This window comes from Daktulosphaira vitifoliae, unplaced genomic scaffold, assembly GCF_025091365.1.
Source record: "Daktulosphaira vitifoliae isolate Bord-2020 unplaced genomic scaffold, ASM2509136v1 Scaffold_2, whole genome shotgun sequence".
Lineage (NCBI taxonomy): Eukaryota > Metazoa > Arthropoda > Insecta > Hemiptera > Phylloxeridae > Daktulosphaira > Daktulosphaira vitifoliae.
Genome location: NW_026099573.1, coordinates 2,999,854 through 3,023,781, shown reverse-complemented (window position 1 = coordinate 3,023,781; position 23,928 = coordinate 2,999,854). Strand labels below are relative to the sequence as shown.

Sequence of the window (23,928 nt, the reverse complement as noted above, 5' to 3'; positions counted from 1 at the left end):
TACTTATTAATTGTTTGTAATTTGTTGTATTTTTTACAATTTTTTATCAATTTTAGGTTAAGCAATTTATTTATATATTTAGTTGAGCTTGCGAATGCATAAAATAAATATATAAATTATGAACTTATATCTCTTTTGTTCTCCAACTCTCCTTATGCCCTCAGTATCAAATCAGTTGATTTTTTTATATGTTTAAATTAAATTAATATTTAAAAATACTAAAATAATAGTTTGCTGAAGTATTTTTTTAATATATATTCAGTGTAATTTATTATTATGATATTTAGCTAAAACAAAGTCATCGATATCAGCCTATATGTTATAAAGAAGTATTGACTGTATAGGAAATACTAGTTCTTCATTAAAATATTTATAATTCGAGATATATAAAAGGTTAGAACTATAGTGGTGTATAAATCAGTTTTTTTATTAATTTTTCAGAAGAGTCAATTTTCCCATAAATTTAAATACATAAATCAAATTTTAATCCTATAAGGTATAATTCAAGGTGATTTTTAAACTTTTGATTTCTCTTAAAATTATAATCATATTAAAAAAATTATTTCTGGTATATTTTATGTTATATATTTTAAGTTTTGAAAGTTATTAATTACTTTTTTAATTCATCCTTTATTTCTTATAGAGGTGTCATTAATTTCTTTAAATGAAAAAAAAACAAATTTATCTAGCTGATAAAATAAAAAAATGATCTAAATAAGCAAATAACCGGTCAAATACAACCATACTCGAGAGTTTATTAAAATGTTTATACCTAGAAAGGAAGAAAGATGCGCCCCAGATATGTCTAATAATTAATATTGTTATTCCCACGCCTGACCTCCAGTCAATAATTATAAAGTTGTGATCGACCAGACATTTTAAAGACAAGCCCAGAGGTTAAATTTTTTTTTCAAATTAAAATATATAACATAAGTTTTAATTTAAGGTATATATAAAAGTGTCAGTCTTTCCGGAACATTTTCAAAAGTTAAGTTGAAAAAGTTACCATTTTTAAACCTATCCTGTTGCAGGTAAAGGGTCAAATATTCGTAAAAATATATCAAATGATAGGTAAATACCTAAGGTATCTATAAAAAAAAAATTATATTGATTCGGTCATTTTTAAAAAAGTTATGGCAAATTTAAGTAAAAAAAATTGAAAAAATGTCGAAAATTAGCGATTTTTAAATTTGTAATTTTTTTGGAGGTTTCCCCTATTTACGGGGAACAAGGGAATTTTTTTCAATTTTTGAGGGTAATGTCTTCGACTAGATTCGATTTGTGATCTTTTGACGTATTGATCATCAAAATCAGTCGAGCGAAAGCTGAAATTAAGCGTTCACAGACACACAAAAAAAAAAACTCATCATAGTAAAATTAATACCTTCTCAGCTTCGCATCGGAGCCAAAGAAAGTTTTTGTAAAAACACTACTGCTTGTCAGCCTCAGGAGGTATTTTTTCAAATAAGTGGAAATCAAAATATTACTCCAATCTTAAAATCAGATAACCTTTTCAACATAACAAGTTATCGTCCTACATCAAAATTTATAATCTAAAATAATGTTTAATAAAATAATAAATTTATGTTTTCACCATTGGACAGATCTGTCAATATAGTTTCAAACCAAAACGGTCTACTTGCACTAACTTTGTACTTACGAAAACTTTTATTCTTGTGTCATTTTTTATTTTTTTCTAAACAGACATAATTTATATAGATTTCGCTAAAGCGTTTGATCGGGTTTGAAGTGTTTGGTTTTGTAAATTCTTTAATATTATTTTTCAGTAATTTTGATCGTAGTTTTGAATCAAAATCACTATATATCATTTCCGGAGTTCTCCAAGGGGATTATTTACACGGTTATTTAATACTTTTATTAATAATCTACCAAATAATGTAATAAACAATTAAACCATTTAACATTTTACCAATGATGCAAAACTTATAGCTTTTAAATTTAAAATTAATCGTCTTCTTCATGGTACTTATAAAGTTGTTTTAGAGTTTTTTAATTTGAAAAAAATCAATTGATATGCGTACTTAACTTGAATTGAAAACTTAACGAATTTAGACTTCGCATAAAATAAAATTATGATCAAAATTTGATTTAATATGATTAAATCATATTGAATTTTTAGATTTTCACTCAATACTTTTTTTTTGAATCTTATAATTTTTAAATCTAATTTAAAATGTTTTATTTTTTATTTTTATTTGTAAATTGTATTATCATTTCTTAAAATAATTTTATTATATTTTTACAGATAACTTAGCTGTTGATAACGAAATAGCTGAGGATCCGCGAAAAAAAGTACAATTGAACAGTAAGCTCATTGTTATAATGAGTTTACTTCTGCATTATGCAGAAGTTCAAACAATATATATATAACAATAAACATGATTAAATATATCAACAAATTTGTATTATAAACATATTTAAATGAAAATGACAAAAAGTGTCTTAATAAAAGTATGCTTAATAAACTAAGCATAATATATAAAAATAACAAACAAAAAAAAAAAAAAAGACAGTTGATAAACTAAAACAATTAAAAATGTATGACAACAATAACATAAATTAATAATGAATAGAATAGAAAATTAAATCGTCATAATAATACATATTTTACAAATTACAAATGGTGTTTTAAACAAGGTTGTTAAAAATATGTTTTTTTAAAATCTATTTACTATATAAATAAACAATTTAGAATTTCCTATAAAACCAAGATAAATATTGTCATTTTTGGTGTTTTAAACATGTTTAAAACACTATTTTGAACAAGCAGTGTTTAAAACGCAACAACATTAGTTCTCAACCTTGCAAAATGGTTCATTAATAGGTCAAAAGTTACTCTAATTAGGTTGTAACTGCAATAACGTTAGACGTAATTTTCATTCATTATATTGCAGTATAATTCACGGAAGTAATACTATTGATTAGTATTACATATTCTATATTATTTATAAACAATGTTTAAATAATTTTAATTAAAATATTTCAATTATTCGGAGAAAAAAAATAATATTTACAGAACTACAAATAGTTCTTTTTTAACACATGATCTATAAATTTATTCATTAATTTATAACCCGAACGAGTTTTAAATAATAACTGATACATATCTCTTTGATAGTTCACATCATAATGTAGAGTATCGATCAAATTATAAGACTTATTTTTATGAATATAACACAAAAATAAGAAGCTTCTTGCTAACAATTTTCGCGTAATTACTGGGTTGTAAAAAATGTACAACATCTTGATTTTGTCTGTATTACAGATACATATAATTTTGAACTGTATTTTTAACACGCTTATATTAGTTTCATATGTATGTATGTATGTATGTATGTATGTATGTATGTATGTATGTATGTATGTATGTATGTATGTATGTATGTATGTATGTATGTGTTGGGGCCAGGGGCACTAAATATTATAGTCCGAACCGGCTAATTGCACCAATACCGATCAGGCTGTGTAGTGTGGTATATGTAAATAGAATCACTGGAGGTGGGAGGGGTCGCCTGCGCAGCAACCAGCGATCTTGAAGATAAAATAAAGTCCGAAATTTTTTTTTTCCATGATAAAGTATATTACATTAGCTTTAATTTAAGATATATATAAAAGTGTCAGACTTTCCGGAACACTTTCAAAATTTAAGTTGAAAAAGTCAATTTTTTGTGAAAAAGTTGTCATTTTGAATCCCCCCCTGTAGGCAGGTAAAAAGTCAGATTTATAAAAAAAATATACCAAATGATAGGTAAAGACATCATGCATCTACAAAAAAAAGAATTATATTGATCCATACATCTTTCGAGAAGTTATAGCATTATAAAGTTAAAAATATAAAAAAGAATTTTTTTACAAAAATCGTATTTTTTTTATTAAGTTTAATGTCTGTTTTCACCATGAAGATAAAATAAAGTCCGAAATTTTTTTTTACCATTATAAAGTATATTACATTAGCTTTAATTTAAGATATATATAAAAGTGTCAGACCTTCCGGAACACTTTCAAAAGTTACGTTGAAAAAGTTCTACTTTCTATATGCATTTTTATGTTTTGAATCCCCCCTGTATTTAGGGAAATGGTCCGATTTAAAAAAACAGTATGTCGAATGAAAGATCTATATAAATACTACTTCTCATAAAAAAATTGTAATGATTCATACATTTTTCAAAAAGTTATAGCATAATAAAGTTAAAAATGGAAAATACAAAATCGAAAATTTTCACACAAAAATAGCATTCGGTAGCCATTTTCACCATGAAGATAAGATAAAGTCCGAAATTTTTTTTTTTCATGATAAAGTATATTACATTAGCTTTAATTTAAGATATATATAAAAGTGTCAGACCTTCCGGAACATTTTCAAAATTTAAGTTAAAAAAATTAATTTTTTGTGAAAAAGTTGTCATTTTAAATCCCCCCTTGTGGGCAGGTTAAGGGTTAAATTTATGAAAAAAATATACCAAATGAAAGGTAATGATATTATGCATCTATATAAAAAAGAATTATATTGATATGTTCATTTTTGAAAAAGTTATGGCACTTTTAAGTAAAAAAAATTGAAAAAATTTCGAAAATTAGCGATTTTTAAATTTGTAATTTTTTTGGAGGTTTCCCCCTTTTACGGGGAACGAGGGAATTTTTTTCAATTTTTAAGGGTAATGTCTTCGACTAGATACGATTTGTGATCTTTTGACGTATCGTTGAAAGAAATCCGTTCGGTGAGAGCTGAGAAAAAGTTGTAACAGACACAAAAAAAAAAAAAAAAAACACATCTTAGAAAAACCAATACCTTCTCAGCTTCGCATCGAAGCTAAAAATAGAAAAATATAAGATCACGTCGAGGTCACCAAACTGTTGGGGCCAGGGGCACTAAATATTATAGTGCGTACCCGAACCGGCTAATTGCACCAATACCGATCAGGCTGTGTAGTGTGGTGTATGTAAATAGAATCACTGGAGGTGGGAGGGGTCGCCTGCGCAGCAACCAGCGATCTATGTAGTGCTTAAGTGTGTACTGTGTGTATATATGTTTTGTGTGTGCTCTTAAACTAAGTGAATAAATAATTCAAATCCTTTTTACAACAATTAATAATAATAATTTTAATGAATAACTTGATTATATAAATTTAGCCCTTTTGGCTCAACAATTATAATTATAAACTCTGAAAAAAATCTAACAAAATGACAACAACGATAAACTATACAAATTCAATAAATCAATAACAAATGAATGTGACTCTTCCAATAATAAATGAATAAAACTTGTAATAACTAATCTGTTCAATAAATCACAATCAATAATAACTATAATAATAATAAAGAAGACTACACTAAATTACACAATGGAACACAAACATCAATAATAGTACTCACAATTTGCAGAGCTGCTGGCCAGAGATGCTACCTAAAACTAAAACACGAATCACAACAATAACAAAGGAACTTAACTTAATACAATTTTTTGGTAACACAAATTGACTAGAAAAATTTAATATGTAGCAATGAAATATCACAGTAAAGATACAAGTTATCGAGCTAATTTTTGGCTGTACAATCAATGATCCTAGCAATTAGTGAAAGAATAGAATAACAAAATTATATTAGTTTTTATAACTTTGAACCTTGCCGTAACGTTTTAAAAACAATATTCAACGTCTATATCAACAAACAAATTGTATATTAGAACTAACAAAATGAAAAATGTTTCAACAAACAAAACAAAAACGAATTATTACCCAATACAAAAAAAAACTATACTATATACATTTTTGTGGTTATGTGTTGTGTGTGGTGTGTAGTGTGTGTACAGCTGATCGGCCGGTAGTAGCGATATCCACTACTACTTGAGTAGTAGGGAGTAGTCGCGTGATAATGATTAAACCGGTCCGAGTACACACTTTTAAGTTAACAACTGAAATGTTGTTAACATTCACCCCCCCGCTGATCGATGAGACGATCTGAATTTCTTAAAAACTGTTATTTGATAGGTTGTAAACCCTTTGGAAGAGGGTAAACTCGATTTGCTGCTCTTTTATAAATTTGACCGTTACTTGTACGTAACGTGACTACACGAATAATTCCGTCATTGCCAGGGTGAACTTCTTGAATACGTAGCATTGGCCATTGAAGAGGTGGTAGATGATCTTCACCCAACATTACTAACATTCCAACTTGTAATGGGTTTGATCCTTTCCACCATTTAGTTTGTTTCTGGAGGGTTTGCAAATATTCCTTTGACCATCGCTTCCAAAATTGTTGCATCATGAATTGTATATGTTTGTAGAGCGTCGTGTGGGACATGTTTGAGAAATGCTTGGCTCTGGTGGTAACAACAGTGATTCTCCTATTAAAAAATGTGCTGGTGTAAGTGCGTTGTAATCATTTGGATCATTAGAAAGTTCCGTGATTGGCCGTGAATTTAGACAAGCTTCGATCTGAGTAAGTAATGTCGTCATTTCTTCAAACATTAGAGTGGTTAATCCAATTACCCGTTTCAAATGATATTTTGTTGATTTTACTGCTGCTTCCCATAGTCCTCCGAAATTGGGTGCTCTAGGTGGAATGAACTTCCATTGAACGCCAATCTCTGCCATTTCGTCATATGGACTTCTACTTCTCTGACTTGCTAAAAATAGATCCTGCAGTTCTCGTTTCGCTCCTTTAAAATTAGTTGCATTATCAATGTGTATTTCTCGGCAAATTCCTCTTCTAGATATAAATCTTCGAAGTGCAGCAACAAATTTTTCTGAAGATAAACCACTAACTAATTCTAAATGAATTGCTTTAGATGTAAAACAAACGAATAGTGCAACATAAGCCTTTTCCTTTTTAGTATTTCTTCCAAACCCAGACCGCACCATTATTGGTCCACAAAAATCGACACCTGTTACAGCAAAGGCTCGTTCTGGATTTACTCTTGTGCTGGGAAGCTGTCCCATTGATGGTTGAGAAATTACCGGTTAAACTATACTATATACATTTTTGTGGTTATGTGTTGTGTGTGGTGTGTAGTGTGTGTACAGCTGATCGGCCGGTAGTAGCGATATCCACTACTACTTGAGTAGTAGGGAGTAGTCGCGTGATAATGATTAAACCGGTCCGAGTACACACTTTTAAGTTAACAACTGAAATGTTGTTAACAGTATGTATGTATGTATGTATGTATGTATGTATGTAACTCTCTAAACGCCACGCGTTATCGCATATTCCGTCGTCTAGACTAGACTGTCATAACGCATTCACCCCATCCCACCCCACGCTCATCAATACGCCGGCAATACTATTCCTGTATAAATTTATTTTTGGTTATCGTTTATATATATTATATATATATAAACAAATTTTTATTTTGACTGACCAATAACGCCCGCGTCTAATGCGTCTTACGTATATATATTTATATATTCCTACCGCCGTTTATACCTCAGGTATAACGTTAGTCCGAACCGCCCGCCCACAAAATACGGTTATACCTAGTGCATGATACGTTTACGTACTTAAGTCGCTTTACTCGTATATATATATATATATATATATATTCTAATTACTATTAAAATTTATTTATTAACACGCTTTATTTTAATTAAGAGATATAAAGTATTCATTCCGATTACGAGGGATGATTTCCATACGATACCGTCATTTTTCGTCACTATCTCCACGTTCCGGGAGTGAGTAATTTACGCGCCTGCTGTTTTCTTTGGATGTGGTAGTNTCCACGTTCCGGGAGTGAGTAATTTACGCGCCTGCTGCTTTCCTTGGATGTGGTAGCCGTTTCTCAGACTCCCTCCCCGGAATGGAATNTCCCGTTACCCGTTACAACCATGATATTGATAGTAACTACTATCATAACATAAAACTAAAAAGTGAAAAATAAATATAGTTTAAAAGCATGTTTTTTTAATTTTTTTAAACTATATTTATTAACACGCTTATATTAGTTTCACCTGTATGTATGTATGTATGTATGTAACTCTTCAAACGCCACGCGTTATCGCGTATCCCGTCGTCTATGGCCTTGAGACTAGACATTCACCCCTCCCCACACCACGCTAACAACACGAAGGCACACTATTCCTATAAAAATTTATTTTTAGTTATCCNAGTATTTTTTTTCATAATTATTTTAAAAATTATTTTTAACTTTTTAGTTCGATGTGCTTTAAAAGCGTGTTTTTTTAGTTTTTGAAACTATATTTATTATATGTAAGAATTTATTATTAGTTACTTTATTAATAGTACAACTCAGTTCGTGTTCAACGTCTGACCGTGATACACGTGTGTTTCTACATTATCGCATTTATAGCTATCGATAGCAGTAACACACAAGTCTGTTCAAAGTTCAGCGTTGCAGGTAATATGATTAAAATTATTGCCTTATTTACACCAATTAAATAAATATCAAACCTAACGATGGGCGATAAGCCCAACACCATATCTGACGATATGAATATCACAGACAGTGCTTCCCAACATATTCATAATACTACAACATTTGCAGAGATAGCCTCTAATATTACATTACCGAAAATGAACCAAGCAATTGTATTTAACTGTATTAACAACATCAAACAAATCGAATATGTTTAAATAATAGTACACAGTGTACAGCTGACCGTTATACGGTGAACACGTTTTATCTGTTTTATCTTTATTTTATCGTTAAAATACGTTTAATTTGATTTTTTAATATATCTTAAAAATAATGTCTTTAACTGCAAAATCTCCTGTATCCAATAAATCTTCTAAAAAGGAACCTACATTATCTGATGTGATTAAAATACTAAAATCTCAAGAATCTAAATTGGTTACGATTTCTACTAAATTATCAATGCACGAGAACAAAACCGATTCAATTATGGTAAAATTAGATGAGCTTACCTTAGATATATCAAATTTAAGAAAAGAAAATAATGAACTCAAATCTCAGATTGACACTTTACAATTACGTATTAATTCATTAGAAACATCAATGTGCAACAATGGTACGAATCCAGATATGAAATTTCTAGTTCATGAAGTACAAGAACGTATAACAAAATCAAAAAACATTCTTATTTTCAACGCTGCAGAAGAACCTAATAACAGTGAGTTATCTCCGGCAAAATTAACTGAAATCATTTTTAAAAAAATTGATTTAAATATACCGATTGTTCATGCCATTCGTTTGGGTAAAAATTCAGAAAAACCTCGTCCTATTATGGTTAAACTTGGAAGTAAATCAGAGGTGTTATCAGTTTTAAAAGCCAAACGGAAACTACGTGAAATCGACTCGCTTAAACATATATTTACTGGTATGGACTTGACAATATCATAACGAACTCAATACAATGAAATTAAACTTCAATTGAATGCGAAGAAACATTCGGGCGATAACGGATGGTTTATCAAGTTTATTGATGATGCTCCCACTCTGGTGAAAAAAAACTAAAGAAAATAGCTGCATCAACTGCAGCTACACCAAACCTTAAAAATGTAAATATATTTAATTTTAAGAAAAATAATAATTTATTAGGTTACTATCAAAATGTGAGAAGTCTTAATAACAAGCTAAAATTTTTAACCTGTAATGTTCCATATAATAACTATGATTTTATAATTTTTACCGAAACCTGGCTGAATGCTGAGGTGTTAGATTCAGAATTGGATATCTTTAATTACAATATTTTTCGATGTGACAGAAGTGGTTTGACGAGTAAATGTGATCGTGGTGGTGGAGTATTGATTGGCATACATAGAAAATATATTAGTGAACTGATTACAACTCCCTACAATTCAGTAGAACAAGTTTTCGTATCTATTAAAAATAATAACAAGATAAAATTGATTATCGGCACTTGTTATATTCCAGAGGTCAGTCCGTTATCGGTGTATGAAACTCACGTGAATACAGTTAACTGGCTTTATGAAAACTTCGGAGATAATGTAGATTTAATTATCTGTGGAGACTATAATTTTAGAGGTACTACATTTTCATATGACAATACTGGTTTAATTGTGAATGGCCGCATGCCTACAGCAGTCAATGTAGTTTTTGATGCATTTTCAATTTTCAATATGTCACAGTTTAACTCCTTATGTAATCCCTATGGTAATACACTAGACCTAGTTTTCTCTAATTTAGATTTATTAAGTGTTGACTTATGCACTAGCCCTTTAGTTCCTATTGATAAACCTCACCCTCCACTTCTTATAAATTTTGAATTTAAAGATACAAAAAATCAATCGGAGTTACCATTAATAAAGAAAAATTTTATTAAAGCAGATTTTGTAGGTATTTCGATGGCCTTGAATAATATTAATTGGGATGATGTATTTTCTAATGGTAATGTTGATACATATGTAGAAGATTTTTATAATATCGTTAATACTATTTTAGAAAGTTTGTACCTACGTATAATGTACCAAAAAACAACTTTCCTCATTGGTTTGATAATAATTTACGAAAGCTAATAAAAGAAAAACGTTTTGCTCACAAGCAATATAAAATAAGCCCCAACTCTTCGAATTATTCACATTTCTCTGAACTTCGGGCTAAATGTAAATATTTTTCAAAACAATGCCATGAACAGTACTTAAATAACATACAGAATAATTTAATTACTAATCCTAAAAAATTTTGGAGCTTTATTGAAGAGCGCAGTAAAATTAATTTTATTCCATCTCCTATGTCATATGAAAACTCTAGTTATGATAATAACCAAGCTATTTCTAATGCATTTGCAAATTATTTTTCATCAGTATATGCTAGTTCTCTATCTGATAGTACCTATGATACTACTAATGTTTTAACTGAATCTTTAATAAATACCTCATCTTTGTATATACCCCTATCCGAAATTTTTGAAGGTCTTTCAAATATGGGTGAAGACTGCACTTCTGGACCAGATAAATTACCCCCAATTGTTTTATCTAAATGTTGTTACGCCCTAGCTCGTCCAATCCACATTTTATTTAATATGTCTCTTTCTAATGGTATTTTTCCTCAACTATGGAAATCTAGTTTTGTAATCCCAATCTTCAAATCTGGTAATCGTAATTTAATACAAAATTATCGTCCAATTTCAAAATTAAGCTCGATACCGAAACTTTTTGAAAAATTAATTGAACCTAAATTGTCTTATATGTTTAACAGTGTTATAATTGATGAACAACATGGCTTTCGTACCAAAAAATCAACTTGTACTAATTTGTTAGTGTATGTTACAAATCTATATGATATTATTGAAAAAAAAGGACAAGTTGACACCATATATACTGACCTAAGTAAAGCCTTTGATTCAGTTGATCACAAGTTATTATTAATTAAACTTAATGCCCTGGGTATTGACAAACCACTACTAACATGGTTTGGCTCTTTTTTAACGGGTAGAACTCAACAAATTAAAATTTTAAACCAAGTATCATCTACTTTTAGTGTCTCATCTGGTGTACCACAAGGTGGACATTTATCTCCCTTATTATTTTTGTTATTCATAAATGATCTGAAAAGTGTGTTCCATTTCTGTAAGTATTCTCTTTTTGCCGATGATCTAAAAATGTATATGGTAGTTAACTCGTTAGAAGATTGTCGTAAGTTGCAAAATGATATTAACCGTTTCAATAAATGGTGTAAAGATAACCATTTATCAATAAACATTAATAAATGTGCTCAAATATCCTTCACTAGAAGTAAAAACCCTGTTATATACAATTACTCTATTGATGATCAAGACCTTAACATAGTTTCTTCCATTAAAGATTTGGGTATAATTTTGTCTGCCGATCTCTCTTTCTCTGAACATATTTCATTTATATACGGCAAAGCAATGCGCATGTTAGGATTTATCAGACGTCAATGCTACGATTTTAAAAACATTGATTGTCTAAAAACATTATACTGCACCATGGTACGTCCGATTTTGGAATATGGGACAATAATTTGGAATTCCTATCAGCTTAATCAAATCAACCGTCTAAATAATGTACAATCATATTTCTTGAGATATTTATCTTACAAATTTTTAATGAATTGTTCTACAAAGGAAATTGCAATGAGGCTAGGTCTGCATTCACTCTCCTCCAGGCGTAAATTTAATGATGCGTCTTTTATTCACAAAATTCTAAATAATAATATTAATTGTCCCGAAATGCTCAAAAAAATTAGTTTATCAATTCCAACTTGTAATACAAGATCAAAAACTGTTTTTTATGAGTCATTCCACTGTCAGTCATATAGTTTTAATCAACCTAAAAGTCGTATGATCCGTGTTTGCAACAGCCTCGATAGCTTCGACTTCAACTTTGATTCTGAGTCTAAACTTCGTCATTTGTGTTTGGGTTTTGATACATAATTATATTTTATATTATAGTTAATTTTATTTTATAATGTATTACCTTTATATCTATTAGTGTAATTGTATCGATGTATTTAAAAATCTATTTTATATTACTTATTTTAAATGTTAAGATTATTATAAATTAAACTTTTGTACACTCTCATGCTTTCGGGCGTTAATAAATAAATAAATAAATAAATAAATAAATATATGTTACCGCAATCAGTAAAATTACACGCGCAAAAAATATACAATTTGTATCACGTATATCCAATAATAGATTCTGCATATTTTTCAATAGTCAAGCCGTCATGGAAAATCTACTCAAAACCCACTCTTCAATTTATGTCAATGAAATAGAAATTCCAATTCGTAGGTTCATTAACGGTCCAAAAGAATCATTCTGTCCAATGTTTATCCTACTATCCCTAATCAACTTATACTAAACGCTCTCCACGAAATAGGAATTAAAACCACTTCTCAAATTTCTCACATGAAAGCTGGATTTGCAACTGAACAATTTTCGCATATATTAAGCTTCAGAAGACAATTATACATCAATCGAGACAGTGTGTCTAAACTACCTAGCTCAATCACAGTAACTGTTGAAAACACCACGTTTAGAATATTTATAACCGATGACACCGTTACTTGTTTCCAATGTCATAAGACCGGACACTTTTCTAGCCAATGTAAAAATATACCCGAACAAATCAATTTTATCGATATAATCGAAACCGACATGGAAGCAACTAATGACATACCGCCAGTCTCAAATGTAGAAAAAAATGTTTCTCCATCACCACCTATTGTAAATGCTCTAAATATTTATACCAGTCAGAATTACGATCCTTTAATTATAATAATCCTCTCGCTAGTCGAAAAGCTCAAATCGTCATCCAACAAAAATATCAACGTAACGTCTCCAATCGTAACTAAACGTCCAGCCCCGTCGACCACGTCTCATACACTTTCTCCAAAATCTTCACACTCATCCAACTCAACTTCAATAATGAAGCCCCCAACGCACCTGACGGCAAAACTCAACCATAAATAACCACAAAGGAAATGTACATAAAAAACCAAAAGTTAGAACAAGCACTAGTTCAAATGATAGCTTTTATTCACATATCGATAAAGGGTTAGATCCAACCAAAAATCTATTTAACTCAAATCCTCAATTATCCTTATCTCTAAACCAGTTAAAAGATTTTTTTGAAAATTCGCAAGGTTGCACTGACCTTGTGAATTTATGTACGGAACATCGTAGCAGTCCAGAAAATATAATCGAAATCATTACAAACATCTACTCTGTCATAAAAATAAAAAGTATTAAAAATCGTCTAACCAGATTATTAAAAGCACTTGAAAAAATCCAAAACATCAATTTCAGTCAGGCTTCCTATGCTGACAGTAATGATGATGAAACCTACTAGCTTGATTCCAACCAATATACCACTATACATACCCATCTAACTAATATTAAACCAATCATGATAATTAATAACAGTCTTAAAATAATCCAATGGAATCCAAATGGATTCTTCTCCAAATTAGATGAAATCAATTTATTATTGAACAAATACTGTCCAATCTCAATATGTCTACAAGAAACTAATTTTATCAACAACAAGGTCGGCTCCCTAAAAAACTACACTACATACTACAAAAATAGAGCAAATGTAGGCAGAGCCAGTGGTGGGGTGGCAATCTATGTAAATTCAAATTATCACTCCGAAGAAATTACCATTAATACTAATCTAGAAGTGGTCGCAGTAAATATTTTAATCAAAAACCCAATAACAATCTGCAATAAATATCTACCAAACTCTCACTTTTTTGAGTCATCTGATATTCAAAATATTATTAATCAACTCCCCACCCCTTACATTCTCTTAGGAGACTTCAACAGTCACAGCCCTTTGTGGGGCTGCTCCGACCTTGACTCATGAGGAACTAAAATTGAGCAAACACTTTACAGCAACAACGACCTCAATATACTTAACAGTGGTCAAGCTACAAGAGTTAGGGCTAGCACGGGATACTTTTCAGCCATCGACCTTTCATTCTCATCATCTACAATTACTCCCTACATAGATTGGGATGTCGTACCAGAATTATCAAGTAGTGACCATTTTCCTATCATGACGCTCAATCACACAAACTCCCATTATCATTATTCTGGAAAAAAAAATGGAAACTAAAAAATGTTGATTGGACCTCATACCAAACGGAAATTGATAAAAATATTGAATCAACATCTTGGACAAATACTAATAATATAGAAGACAAGATAAAACGGTTCACCAACCTCATTATAAATACAGCCTCCGACGTTTTTGAGTTAACTAGCTACTCTGGCAAGAGACCTCCAGTCCCTTGGTGGAATAAAACCATCAAACAAGCTATACGAAAAAAAAAACTGCCTTCAACAGATACAAGCGAACCTTAGACCTTCAAGATTTTATACAATTCAAAAAAAACAAAGCGCAAGTCAGATATCTAATTAAAAGTGAAAAAAAAGTCATGGGAAAATTTTATATCTAATTTAAATAGTCATGTTTCCCCAACCTTAATGTGGAACAAAATTAAAACTTTAAAAGGAATCCCCTTTACACAAATAAAAACACTAACGGTAGGACAAACAGTTTATACAGAACCTAAAAAAATAACCAACCAAATAGGACAGTTTTTTTACTCCAACAGTAGTAACTCTAGTTTGAATCCAGACTTTCTGAAATTTAAAGAAACTCAAGAATTAATTATCTCACCGATCCCCCATCAACAACAAATCAAGGTTCAATTTTCAACGATCCTATCACAATGTCAGAACTAAACTCTAGTCTAGAAGGAAAAAAAAGTAATAGTTGTGGACCAGACAAAATACCATTCTTATTTCTCCAGAACCTCTCCATTAAAGGAAAAAATCTACTCCTCGAGTTGTATAATAATGTTTGGTTGTCCGGTATTATCCCAACTTTATGGGAAAATGCTACCCTTACCCTCATTCCTAAAAAAGAGCAAGACAGACACAAACCTTCAGGATATCGCCCTATCTCTGTCTTATGTAACATGAGTAAAACATTCAAAAAAATAATTTATAATAGGCTTAATTGGTACGTACAAAGATTTAATCTGTTATCCTCAAACCAGCATGGATTTAGGAAATTTCACTCAACTACAGATTGCCATGTTAAAATTGAAACGGAAATACTCGAATCTTTCGCAAACAAATAAACCATGATACTCATCAGTCTAGACCTTCAAAAAGCTTACGACACAGTTTGGCGGCATAGAGTTTTAAATATACTGAAAAAATGGCACATCAATGGGCAGATGTTACAATTTATAACAAGTTTTCTGAATGATCGTTCTTTCCAAGTTAAAATAAATGACCACTTCTCAGAAAATTTTGTATTTGAGAATGGAGTCACACAAGGATCCCCCTGAGCATTCTACTTTTTCAAGCCGCAATCAACAACCTACCCGATGAAAAACCTGTGAAATCAATTATGTTTGCAGACGACACTCATATTTATCTCAAAGAGAAAAACATTAAATCAATGACACGCCGTCTTCAAGATTGCCTAAACGACCTGTCCAACTGGTGCTTCCAATCAGGTTTTATTTTCTAACCAGAAAAAACCAAATGTTTACCAAAAAAAAAAAAACAAATCTCAAAACCAAAGTTATTTTTGGGAAACACACCTTTACCGTTCGTGAACAACATAAAAATTCTAGGGCTGATTTTTGATAACAAACTTACATGGAAACCTCATATAATTAAGACCAAAACAAGCGCAACCAAAAGTATCAATATCCTGAAAACGTTGAGCCATGTTGAATGGGGAGCAGAAAGCTCCGTCTTAATCAACCTATATAGATCTCTTGTTAGATCTAAATTAGACTATGGATCAATTTTCTATACCAATTCAAACCCTAACCTCCAAAAAACAATTGACATAATTCATAACAGTGGTCTAAGAGTTGCAACCGGAGTATTTAGAAGCAGCTCCATCCCAAGCATTTAATCCATTTCTGGAGAACTTCCCCTTCATATTCGCAGAACCAAATTAGCTCTAAATTATATTGCTCGCATCCTTTCCTCCCCAGAAAACTCTACATTACCATTTGTGACTCAAAATCGTTTTGCAAATATATTTTGCTCCAATTCAAATCTAAAAAAACCATGGGGTTTAAGGATGCTGAATGAAATGTCGCTTAACAATATCGATCCAAATTCAATTATCAAACGAGAATATAGTGTGGTGCCTCCTTGGAGGGTGCCATCCTTTCTCGTGGACACCAGTTTAGCTAATTATAGTAAAAAAGAAACGTCAAGTATTATCTATAAAAATTTATTCAATGAAATCATCAACTCTCCTCCGTCAAACCCACAAATCTATACAGACGCCTCCAAAACCAACTCAGGCGTCGTGATTGCTATCATAAATGGCCATCAATCTATATCGTACAAACTACCAGACCATAACAGCATTTATACGGCGGAATACTGTGCACTCCTGGAAGGAGTCTACCTAGCCATTCAATTACCTGATTCAATCACTAACATTTGTACAGATTCACTCAGCGCTCTTAACAATCTTAAGTATAACTGGCACTCAAGCACCCTAGCAATTAAAATAAGCAATATCATTGTAAAAGCTAACAAGAACATACGGTTTATATGGACACCAGGTCATTGTGGAATAGATGGCAATGAAAAAGCCGACCAAGTAGCTCGTGAAGCAGGAAATAACCCTCTGACCGAGATACGCACATACTCCTCACTCATTGACATTCATAGGAATGTAAGCACCTTTTGTACAAATGTATGGGAATCCGAATGGCGGTGTACACCTAATAATAAACTAAGGGAAATAAAAAATACTACAGAATACTGGCCCAAACCTCATACATCAAATCGAAGTAGTTATCAACAGACTACGTATTGGGCACTCAAAGATGTCCCATGAATATCTTATGCGCAGAGAGGATCCTGCAATGTGCCAAATCTGCGGAGAACGTCTCACAGTCAAGCACCTCCTTGTCCAATGTCGTAAACCATATAGATACCAGAAAAAGATTAGAAATGCCTGATAATCTCTTTGAAGTCCTCAGCCCAACCCATAAAAACACCATCAAAATAATCTCATTTCTTAAACTAATCAATATGCACAACTCAATTTAATCAGCCATTGTATATTTGTATATTAAGGAAAAAAAAAAAATTTATATGTGAAACTAGTTCAAGAAATACTATTGTAAAATCATATATGTAACCTAATAATTTAATTTTGTTCAAGCTAATAACCTCAGAAGTTGAAGCTTAAAAAAAGAAAATAGTACAACTAATATCCTCTGATACTAAATTTAGCATTGAGGATACTAAACTCAATTTTCGGGGGATTAGTAATGACTCATTACTAATGAGGTAGATAAATTGTTTGGGTTTCACTGTATAGATAATTTTAGCATCTTCAATAATTACAAAAATTTTATTATTATTATACTTATTATTTTTTACTGTATGAAACTAAAGTACATTAAATATAATTAATCTAATAAATGAAAATAACTATAAATAATTTTTAGTTCGAAAAGGTAGTTAATGTATTGCAACTAAAATATGGAATAATTTTGTTTTAATTAATCATTCACATACAATAGGGAAAACAGATAAGAAAATAATAAAAAAAAAATTAATTTACACAATTTTTTTAAATTTTATATGATTATTTTATAAGTATTACATTTAATCAATGCTAATAAATAGCAGCATATTTAGAGGAATGAATACAAAATAAATGCTCTTTTCATTGGCAAAGCCATATTGTTATTAAATTTCCTCTCAATTAATTATGAATTTCTAAATACACCGCTGCTAATGAACAACTAGTTAAATGGATACTGTGGTAGAATAAACACAGAAAGACTATTTTGGCATAAATATGACTAGATTATAGAGTTAAATTAAGCTTAATAATTTATTATGTTGACAAATAAATATAAGTATAATTGAAATATTTTTACAATAATATTAAATTGAAAAGACTTAAAAAAAAAAAAAAAAATGAATTTTTAAATACTAACAGAGTATAATTTTTAGAATTTATAGTATTCTATAATTGAAAGTTATAATAACACTTTAATATAAAGTAATTCAAATAAAAATATTTTATAATAAAATATTATAACTATATAAACTAATGATTATTCAAAAATTTTATCTTACTTATGCTTCTTTTTCTTTATTAATGTTTTTTTTATCCATGTAGCTTGATGTTTATTAGCTTCAATTGCTGTTGTTAATTTTTTAATCTTAGTATTTTTTTGATCAGTTTCTGATGAAATTGTACTGTCACAATTATCCCTTAATCTTTTTACAGCATGACTGACTCGTTTACTCATGCCAACTGTTTGGTTACTTAAAGTAGGTAAAACTTTCATATATGAATCCAAAGTTTTTTGAGTCTATAATATTTAATATTATACATAAAATTTATTTTATAGTCAGTTAAACCTTTATGTAATGCACTTACTGTACGCTCTGTAATTTTTTTCAAAATTGGATCCATTGTAATTTTAGTCTTAGAAATACTCCAGTCAAAGTTGGTCAGAGCATATTGCATAAGTTTATCCATTTCTGGTAAGCTCCAGCTAAATTTTCCTTCACACTCATCAATAATTGGATTCATATAAGCATTAATAACAGCTTTATTTGGGAAATCTAAAGTAAAATATTAAATTATTAAATCAAATTATAGTTTTATATTTTTATGAAAAAAAAAAAAATATTCTTATATTTTATAGTATTCATTTTAATATTATTAAAATAAGTAATAATATTATAAATTAGCAATAAAATTAGCCATAATAAATACACATAATTTTCAAGTTAATACTTAAGTGCAATAATTGTCCAAAGAGAACGTCATATTCCTTTGATACTCTTTTTAAATACACTCAATTATATTACAGTTTCTAGTAAAAGTATAAAATTAATTTATAAGTGCATTAAAAAAATCAATATTTTTTTACCCTTTTCTATTGTAACAGATTTCAATTTTTTTACAAATGGAATATCATTGTAAATTTCTGATTTTGAATTGACAATTTCTTTTATTTTCAATAATTTATCCTCAATATTTTTGTATTTTGTTTTGGAATCAAAAAATGATAGCATTTCAATAGCTGTTACAGGTCCAACACCTTCGATTCCATTTGTATAATCACTACCCACCAAAAAAGCCATTTGTATGAAATTACTTTGCGATAAACCTGTAAATAAAAATTTAATCTTAGTTATTATTAATATTAAGCAAAGTGATTCCTTTAACATTAGCTACTTAATTTCTCTTAAAATAATAACAATGTTAAGAAAATTATTTCTTGTTATTTTACCAGAATTATATATTTTATAATATCAGTTATTAATTAATTCCTTATAAGAATGTTGACAGTATTTCTTTAAACGACAATATATATATTTAACTTATAAAATAAAAAATAATTTAATTAAGAAATGACTGGATGATAATAACTTTTACACAAGTATTTCGAATTTTATTAGCATTTTTATACCTAGGAGAGATGTAGACGAGAAATGTCTAATATTAGATAAATAACTATTTTCATACCGACACCTCACTTCCAGTCTATATTTTAAAGTAGTAATAACTTACAAACTGATTTATGATTTGAAAGTCGTTATCGACTAGTCATTTTTTTTATACACTAGCTAAATATGTATTTTGTAATTTAAAAATAAATTTAACACTCTTATTATATAAATGGAATTAATAAAAAGTAATTAATAACTGATATTATAATAAGATGATAAGATTATAAAATAATTTTCTTAACATAACTATTATAATTTAGAAGAAATCAAGTAGCTTGCGTTAAAAGAATCAATATGTATAATGTATTTTCATTAGTTACAACAGCTGTACCCAATTTTTGCTTGATATCAATACTTCTAAACTGTTTTACATATTTTTTATTGTCAAAAAAATCTTTAATAACAATATTGGCACCAAATAGCCAGATATCACTGTCATCTGTTATGGTTCCATCCGTATGTCCATTTTTTTCTAAATATGCACATTGAGCTTCAGCTTCCATTGGAGCTGTAATATATGGAATACCAAACATTCTCAACAGATTCTAAAAAAGAAAAAACAGAATGGAATGTATGGGGAGTTTAGAGCAAAAAGATGCAAGTTAATTTTTATTATTTTTCAGTAATGCCTTTTGAAATATTTTAATCCCACAAGAACTAATGCGAGTATGACTAATTAAAATGTAAATTTTGAAACTGCAAAAATATTGCTTTATAATATAACTTTATAATGTTTAATATTTAATGACTTTAACCTTCATTTCAGATGATATTTTTTGTGTTACAGATGAAGCTAAACGATCCGAAGCTTTTTGTAAGTTAGTAAGGTGATTTTCTTGTCTAACTAATGTATCCTAAAAACACGACACATAAAATAATAATCATTATTTATTCATAATTGCTATTTTTATTGTAGGTATATACTTTTATATCTGATAAATATTGTGTATCAAAAGATTGGTGATCTTTTTCTTTTTTTTGTGTCAATCTTTCTGAAGAATCATAAATGTTATTTGTCGGTGAGTTATCAATTAATTTTTTTATCTTGGATAATTCTAAAATTCTTTTTGGAAATTTCAATTTATCTATGAATTATTTGAATAACAATAAATAAAAAAAATGTATATATAAGCATTGAAAAGCTTATTTTAGTGACATTTCCAACAATTACAAACAAAACTAACCAGTACTAAATGAGTTTATTTTATTTAAAATATCCGGTTTCTCATTAAAGCTTATTACATTTTCAGTCGATATCGGTGTACATTCTTTTGAAGAAATAGTAGTATTTTTAGTAGTCTTGGGTAGATCTAGAGTGCTTTCTGGTGATTTAAATTTATCTGCAAATAAAAAAGTAATATGATAAATATTCAAAAGAAAAAGTTATGAAAATTAATTATTAATTTTTATGTTGACATGATTATAATTAAATAAATTACTGCTAATATTAACATTATACGAAAAAGTTACAAAGTTTAGTAGAACGGAATAAACTCTTGATACTTGCACTTTGAAAAACTGCATGTTTCAAATTAAATTATAGTCATCTATTAATAGTAAAATATATATATATATATGTTTATTTTACATAAAATATCATGATTTCCATTTGATTTTTCATAACATGCAGTTACTTTTTCTTTTACTGGGCTAGATAATTGAATTTTTAGCTCTTCTATTTCTGTTTTTCTTATTAACTCATCTAAAAAATTAAAAAATATGTCGTTTTAACTTAAGTTCATAACATTATTAGGGATCTGATTCTTCATACAGTTTCAATTAATAAATTATACCTATATTAACTGGTGAGTTCTCTTTAGAAAAATAAAAACTTTCATTAGGCGAAAGATGAGAAGTATTCTCAAAGAAAGAACTGCTATCAGATGAATCTGATTCTGAATTAAAGTTTAAAGATATTCCTGTTATATCTTGTACTGAACTACTAGGGCTCCAGGTTATGTTATTTTCACTAAAGTTTGATGTATTTTTACTTGTTGATGCAATCATATTGTCATTTATTATATTTTGAATCTTCTCACTTTTTTGGCTTTGTTTACCTGATTCAGTCATTAAATATAATAAAATTCAAATATTTATTGTAATAATTTTAATAATAAATGTTCTTACTTGAATTAAGAGCTATCCATGCTAAATAATCTTCATTAATTAGGTCATCAGTTAAATTTTCATCAGATTTTTCATCGTTTTTTAAAAACAGACACTCTGTAGAATGTTTATTGGATAAACATTTTGCATTAAATATATCTTTTACATCATCTGATGTATTAACTGTATTAGGATATTCAAAACTTGTTTTCTGTTTAGAAGATATTGATCTTGGAGATTCAAATTCATCTATTTATTTAAATAATAATTAACTAGAAAATTTTAAAAATGTACCTAAAAACTGTTACCTGATCTTTTTTTACTTGCTTTTTTATTTTCATTAAATGCTAACCAAGCAAGTCTATCTTCTTCAAGTGATTCATCACCTGCAAGGGCTTTGAATATATCATCATCTAAATAAAAATAATGGACATTATTTATATACATAAATTTTATATTTATGTATATAAATATTAATGTTTTTATTTAAACATTATTTTATATACATAAAAAATATAAATAAATAAATAAAACTTTAAATTACATTTAATCATATCTTTTAATGTTCTTACACTGTTATTTATTCAAACTATATGCAATTGACCAATCAATTAATTTTTTGAAAAATATTGTGAAAATTATTAGTTAAGAATTTAAAGCTTTTTAAAACTGCCATAAAAGTGAACTAAAAAATCTAAAAATTAGATATTTTTTGTCAATGAGAACTAAAAATGTAGAGATAATCTATGCCTGCTTATTTCAGTGACCAACTCAAGTTCCTTTGGGACTCTCATGAGATGGGGACTAACGCCTACAAACATTCAAAGCAGATAAGTCAAATCTAAATCTAACGCAAAGCTAAACTGAATAGTTTGATAACCCATCAAGTTCAAACTGCCACATGAAATGATAAAAGTTACAGTTTTGATATGGCTAATCTCTCTACAATCCACGTGAAAAGTCCAGATTTGGCCGATACAATTGGCGTGACTTGTGTAAATTGATATGCTTTGGACATTAATATTTATTTTATTTGACCATAGTCCATAACAAAACAGCGAGTAAAAAGACTTTACAAAGAAGTTATAGTATACCAAAATGGAGCCTATAATTATTTTTCATAGTAAATGTGGAAAAAGTCAGTAACTCATCACTGCATGATGCGCACTGTCTTGAATTCAAAACTTAGTCAAGGGAAGCTATATTTTTGAGTTTGATAATTGAAAAATCGACCTAAAAAAAAAAAAAAAAGAAACACCATTATTGATCTACACAATCACTTAATTGTCACTGTGCTTTGAGCACACCAAATGGCCGTATTCATTATCGTTTTAATATCATTATTTGCACTTAGATAAGGCAACAGTTGTCATGTTAAATGTATTATCAAATGGAATAACCACTAATAAAACAAAGTAACAGTCCAAAATTAAAATAAATATGCTAGAATAGGACTAGACCTAGTATCACATGTAGTGTGAACGTATGGGTTAACAAATTTTAAAAAATTGATGATTACTCAAAGAGCATTCTGCACATTAAAATAGTTTACTTTAATGTCTGTGAATTTTGAAAGTGAATAAGTTTTCAAATAACAAATGTTGTACTTAACAAAAAACATGATGCACAAGCATAAAAAATTTAATTGACTAAAAATATTTTTTTTAAAAACATGATAGGGTGGTAAAATGCATTTATGCCCTTTATTCTTTTTGTTATATTTTGAAATAAAATAAAATTTATATATTGATAGTTATTCATTTTTTTTTTTATAATTTTATGTTAAACAATGATATATTTTAGCTTCGATGCGAAGCTGAGAAGGTATTGGTTTTACTATGTGTGTTTTTTTTTTTTTTT

At 29.0% G+C, this 23,928-nt stretch overlaps 3 protein-coding genes across 3 annotated transcripts in view; 1 reads left to right on the top strand and 2 right to left on the bottom strand.

Annotated features, from left to right (window-relative positions):
• Positions 1–6,281: 6,281 nt before the first annotated feature.
• Positions 6,282–6,959, bottom strand: LOC126900111 (uncharacterized). The gene has a single exon (XM_050675587.1). The coding sequence runs from the start codon at positions 6,957–6,959 to the stop codon at positions 6,282–6,284; it is 678 nt and encodes a 225-aa protein (XP_050531544.1).
• Positions 6,960–8,725: 1,766 nt separating this feature from the next.
• LOC126900110 (uncharacterized) lies at positions 8,726–12,353 on the top strand. Its single transcript, XM_050675585.1, has 3 exons — positions 8,726–9,314; positions 9,536–10,402; positions 10,480–12,353. Exons 1-3 carry the CDS (start codon positions 8,726–8,728, stop codon positions 12,351–12,353), a joined length of 3,330 nt encoding a protein of 1,109 aa, XP_050531542.1.
• A 5,611-nt stretch (positions 12,354–17,964) lies between these two features.
• LOC126898777 (DNA excision repair protein ERCC-5) overlaps positions 17,965–23,928 on the bottom strand; it is an 11,250-nt gene continuing 5,286 nt past the window's right edge. The window contains exons 7-17 of the mRNA XM_050673105.1: positions 22,377–22,481; positions 22,090–22,317; positions 21,756–22,019; positions 21,551–21,664; positions 21,147–21,302; positions 20,887–21,047; positions 20,718–20,816; positions 20,294–20,507; positions 19,380–19,619; positions 18,881–19,068; positions 17,965–18,812 (exon numbers count right to left, since the gene is read on the bottom strand). Coding sequence (XP_050529062.1) covers positions 18,570–18,812; positions 18,881–19,068; positions 19,380–19,619; positions 20,294–20,507; positions 20,718–20,816; positions 20,887–21,047; positions 21,147–21,302; positions 21,551–21,664; positions 21,756–22,019; positions 22,090–22,317; positions 22,377–22,481 — 2,012 coding nt within the window. The 3' untranslated portion in view covers positions 17,965–18,569. The remainder of the gene's footprint in view (positions 18,813–18,880; positions 19,069–19,379; positions 19,620–20,293; positions 20,508–20,717; positions 20,817–20,886; positions 21,048–21,146; positions 21,303–21,550; positions 21,665–21,755; positions 22,020–22,089; positions 22,318–22,376; positions 22,482–23,928) is intronic.

Excerpts from the sequence above, each read along its gene's own strand:
- LOC126900111 (XM_050675587.1), bottom strand. The coding sequence starts at position 6,959 with ATGGGACAGCTTCCCAGCACAAGAGTAAATCCAGAACGAGCCTTTGCT.
- LOC126900110 (XM_050675585.1), top strand. The coding sequence starts at position 8,726 with ATGTCTTTAACTGCAAAATCTCCTGTATCCAATAAATCTTCTAAAAAG. Across the intron at positions 9,315-9,535 it reads GCTTAAACATATATTTACTG|GTTACTATCAAAATGTGAGA; the intron begins GTATGGACTTGA and ends ATAATTTATTAG. Across the intron at positions 10,403-10,479 it reads CGTTAATACTATTTTAGAAA|AAAAACGTTTTGCTCACAAG; the intron begins GTTTGTACCTAC and ends AGCTAATAAAAG.